The following is a 5,000-nucleotide window of genomic DNA, read 5'->3' as shown; positions in this document are numbered from 1 at the left end:
AGGACAGGTAACAGAATGACTCAAGATGTTTCAGACAGAACTAAAGGACAGGTAACAGAATGACTCAGGATGTTTCAGACTGAACTAAAGGACAGGTAACAGAATGACTCGAGATGTTTCAGACAGACTGAACTAATGGACAGGTAACAGAATGACTCAAGATGTTTCAGACAGACTGAACTAATGGACAGGTAACAGAATGACTCAAGATGTTTCAGACTGACTGAACTAATGGACAGGTAACAGAATGACTCGAGATGTTTCAGACAGACTGAAGTACAGGACAGGAAACAGAATGACTTGAGATGTTTCAGACTGAACTAAAGGACAGGTAACAGAATGACTCAAGATGTTTCAGACAGACTTAACTAAAGGACGGTAAACAGAATGACTCGAGATGTTTCAGACAGACTGAACTAATGGACAGGTAACAGAATGACTCGAGATGTTTCAGAAGTGGTTGCTCTTTCGTTCTGAACATCCTGTCATTTCTTTCTGGGAGTAGTTGAGCTGATAATGTAAGTGTGAACTGAGCGTTAGCTATTTGTGGGGTACTCAAAGAACCCTCAGCGAGACACACAAGGAGGTGGGAAGGAGGCAGGAGGTGTTCAGAAAGCTTTTTACTAAAGCCTGTAGAACAGAGTGTTGGACGGAGAGAAAGCCAGAAAAAAGAAAGCGAGAGTTACGGCTGGCGCCAAACCTGTCACGTTCGTTTAAAGACCAAGGTGCAGCGTGGTGGCGTACATTTGACTTTTTAATTAAATGACACCGGAAAAAAATATATACAAAATAAATAAATTATTAAATGACACCGGAAAAAAATATATAAAAAATAAATGCAAAACCCAACGTAAAGTTATGCAGGGCTAAACAGCAACTATGCAAAAAAAAAAACAAGATCCCACAATCTAAGGTGGGAAAAAGGGCTGCCTAAGTATGATCCCCAATCAGAGACAACGATAGACAGCTGCCTCTGATTGGGAACCATACCAGGCCAAACAAAGAAATAGAACAACTAGAATGCCCACCCTAGTCACACCCCGACCTAACCTAATAGAGAAATAAACAGGCCCTCTTGAGGTCAGAGAGCCTGTTTAAAAACCGAACGAGTGAGCTCGCATAACTTCCTTAAAAGACCTTAGATTGAAAAACGAGAAACAAATCGGTATTAGTACCGGTTTGTCCATTTTGAGCCGGTAATCACTTCCTCAAAATAGTCCGGATTAATCTAAGATAGCTCAAGAAATCTGTCATTAATTTTGACATTGTTGCCAAGGATACCTCAGTCATGTAATTTTTGCATCTTGACTAGGATGTTTGGTATTTCTCAAGTGGAAAAACAATGTGCACAAGGACGAGACGTCCCTGGTTGAAAGACAACAGGCACTTCATTGAAGAATCCCTTCTGTTGACCAATCGCCGACGAGGAGGGGAGGGGAGGGGGGGGGGGGGGGGGGGGATTTTGCCCCGAAGTCCAAAAACAGGAATTAAAAACGTGACCGAATGTGACTGAATAATACTGTGTGTATGCACCAACTCTTCCCAAACTGTTTGGTCTGAGAAGGATACGGACGCCTTTAGACAGAAACCCAGCTGAGAATTAAAAAGCATTAACCCCCCCCCCACCCCACACCCCCTGTTTTCTCCTCCCTCCCTCCACCTCTCCCCCATCACTCTGTACTCCATGGAAAACCATAACAGAGAGCTTTGAAATAAGAACGGGGCAGTGGAATGGAATATCAAATATTTAGAGTGCCTGCCTGTTCTTTTAGTGGTGCTAGCAGGGTAAAGGAGAGGGAACCAGATATACAGGCTTTGGAAGATATATTTTCTTAACTGAGTAGAGAGGGAGTTGGAGGGTAGAGAGACAGGGGAGTGGAGGGAGTTGGAGGGTAGAGAGACAGGGGAGTGGAGGGAGTTGGGAGTAGAGAGACAGGGGAGTGGAGGGAGTTGGAGGGTAGAGAGACAGGGGAGTGGAGGGAGTTGGAGGGTAGAGAGACAGGGGAGTAGAGGGGGTAGAGAGACAGGGGAGTGGAGGGAGTTGGGAGTAGAGAGACAGGGGAGTAGAGGGGGTAGAGAGACAGGGGAGTAGAGGGGGTAGAGAGACAGGGGAGTAGAGGGGGTAGAGAGACAGGGGAGTGGAGGGAGTTGGGAGTAGAGAGACAGGGGAGTAGAGGGGGTAGAGAGACAGGGGAGTAGAGGGGGTAGAGAGACAGGGGAGTAGAGGGGGTAGAGAGACAGGGGGGTAGAGGGGGTAGAGAGACAGGGGAGTAGAGGGGGTAGAGAGACAGGGGAGTAGAGGGGGTAGAGAGACAGGGGAGTAGAGGGGGTAGAGAGACAGGGGAGTGGAGGGAGTTGGGGGTAGAGAGACAGGGGGGTAGAGGGGGTAGAGAGACAGGGGAGTAGAGAGACAGGGGAGTAGAGGGGGTAGAGAGACAGGGGAGTAGAGAGACAGGGGAGTAGAGGGGGTAGAGAGACAGGGGAGTAGAGAGACAGGGGAGGAGAGGGGGTAGTCTACCTCAGTCTAATTACCTGCCTGTCTCTACGTCTGATCCTGGATCTGTATCAATGTTTAGATGTTTCTCCTTCAGGTGGAGCTTCATCTGCACTGTGTTTAAACACCAAGGTGTTCTCTGATGAAGCACCATTCAATCTGTAGCACGTTGAGTAGAGCAACACTCCTAAGGTCACCAACACGACCAGTCCACTGTGTGTCTATTCCTGTTTAATCTCTCTTTTCTAACCATGTCTCTCTCTCTCCTCCCTCCCTCCCTCCCTCCCTCCCTCCCTCCCTCCCTCCCTCCCTCCCTCCCTCCCTCCCCTCCCTTCCCTCCCTCCCTCCCTCCCCTCCCCTCCCCTTCCCCTCCCTCCCTCCCTCCCTCCCTCCCTCCCTCCCTCCCTCCCTCCCTCCCTCCCTCCCCTTCCCTCCCCCTCCCTCCCTCCCTCCCCTCCCCTTCCCCTCCCTCCCTCCCTCCCTCCCTCCCTCCCTCCCTCCCTCCTCTCTCCTCCCTCCCTCCCTCCCTCCTCTCTCTCTCCTCCCTCCCCTCAACAGAAGAAGCTGACTGTTAGAAGTTGTCCCGTAGGAGGGGCCACCAAGCCCCTCTCCCTCATCAAGCCCCCTCCTCCTCCCTCCTCACAAAGCATCTCCATCTCCGTTCTACCGGCCAACCCGGTCGCCAAGACAGCTCCCGTTGCCATGGTGACAGCGCACATGACCGGTGGACAAAAGGTGGTGTCGGGAAGCGCAGCTCCAGGGAGCTCCTCCTCTCCTCCTCCTCTACAGACATCCTCCATCAACCTCCAGACCAATAGAGGGTCGGGAGGGGCGGTGCTACAGCCTTACAGTAGGAGAGAGGTACTGCACTGTTACTACTGTACTGCTACTATACTGCTACTATACTACTACATCCTTACAGTAGGAGAGAGGTACTACACTGTTACTACTATACTGCTACTATACTGCTACTATACTGCTACTATACTACTACATCCTTACAGTAGGAGAGAGGTACTACACTGTTACTACTATACTACTACTATACTACTACTATACTACTACTATACTGCTACTATACTGCTTCTATACTACTACTATACTACTACAGCCTTACAGTAGGAGAGAGGTACTACACTGTTACTACTATACTGCTACTATACTGCTACTATACTGCTACTATACTGCTACTATACTACTACTATACTGCTACTATACTACTACTATACTGCTTCTATACTACTACTATACTACTGCTATACTACTACTATACTACTACTATACTACTACTATACTACTACTATACTACTACTATACTACTGCTATACTACTACTATACTACTACTATACTACTACTATACTACTACTATACTACTACTATACTGCTACTATACTGCTTCTATACTACTACTATACTACTACAGCCTTACAGTAGGAGAGAGGTACTACACTGTTACTACTATACTGCTACTATACTGCTACTATACTGCTACTATACTGCTTCTATACTACTACTATACTGCTACTATACTGCTACTATACTGCTACTATACTGCTACTATACTGCTACTATACTGCTTCTATACTACTACTATACTGCTACTATACTGCTTCTATACTACTACTATACTGCTACTATACTGCTACTATACTGCTTCTATACTACTACTATACTGCTACTATACTGCTACTATACTGCTTCTATACTACTACTATACTGCTACTATACTGCTTCTATACTACTACTATACTGCTACTATACTGCTTCTATACTACTACTATACTACTGCTATACTACTACTATACTACTACTATACTACTACTATACTACTACTATACTACTACTATACTACTACTATACTGCTACTATACTGCTTCTATACTACTACTATACTACTACAGCCTTACAGTAGGAGAGAGGTGCTATACTGTTACTACTATACTACTACTATACTGCTACAATACTACTACAGCCTCCTCCTCCTCTTCCTCTCTGGCCTCTAAACTCCCTCCTCCTCCTCCTCTTCCTCTCTGCCCTCTAAACTCCCTCCTCCTCCTCCTCTTCCTCGCTGGCCTCTAAACTCCCTCCTCCTCCTCCTCTTCCTTTCTGCCCTCTAAACTCCCTAGGATTGGAGCTGTTGTGATTCCTTAGAGACTGGTCTTGTTGTCAACCTGCAGCTAGTTGTAGATACTTTCACGCAGATTAAGGGCCAGGAGAGGAGATAACAGAGGAACTATACAGAGGAGAGAGAGAGACAGAGAGAGAGAGAGAGGGGGAGAGACAGAGAGAGAGAGAAAGAGAGAGAGATAGACAGAGAGAGGGAGAGAGATATAGAGAGAGGGAAAGAGAGAAGGAGAGAGAGACAGAGAGAGAGAGAGAGAGAGAGAGAGGGAGAGAAAGAGAGAGACAGAGTGAGAGAGAAAGAGAGAGAGACAGATAGACAGAGAGAGACAGAGGGAGAGAGAGAGATATAGAGAGAGGGAAAGAGAGAAGGAGAGAGAGAGA

The 5,000-nt window shown here is 46.9% G+C and overlaps 1 protein-coding gene across 5 annotated transcripts in view; it reads left to right on the top strand.

Annotated features, from left to right (window-relative positions):
- The window catches only part of LOC118936572 (PHD finger protein 21B-like), a 177,776-nt gene that overhangs the window by 107,449 nt on the left and 65,327 nt on the right, over nt 1-5,000 (top strand). For all 5 annotated transcript variants that reach the window (XM_036956720.1, XM_036956717.1, XM_036956719.1 and 2 more), the window contains one exon: nt 3,053-3,355. In XM_036956720.1, the coding sequence (XP_036812615.1) occupies nt 3,053-3,355 (303 nt within the window). The remainder of the gene's footprint in view (nt 1-3,052; nt 3,356-5,000) is intronic.

The sequence above is a fragment of the Oncorhynchus mykiss genome, chromosome 21 (assembly GCF_013265735.2).
Source record: "Oncorhynchus mykiss isolate Arlee chromosome 21, USDA_OmykA_1.1, whole genome shotgun sequence".
NCBI lineage: Eukaryota > Metazoa > Chordata > Actinopteri > Salmoniformes > Salmonidae > Oncorhynchus > Oncorhynchus mykiss.
Note: the sequence above shows the minus strand (reverse complement) of the source record. Positions and strands in the feature narration are given on the sequence as shown.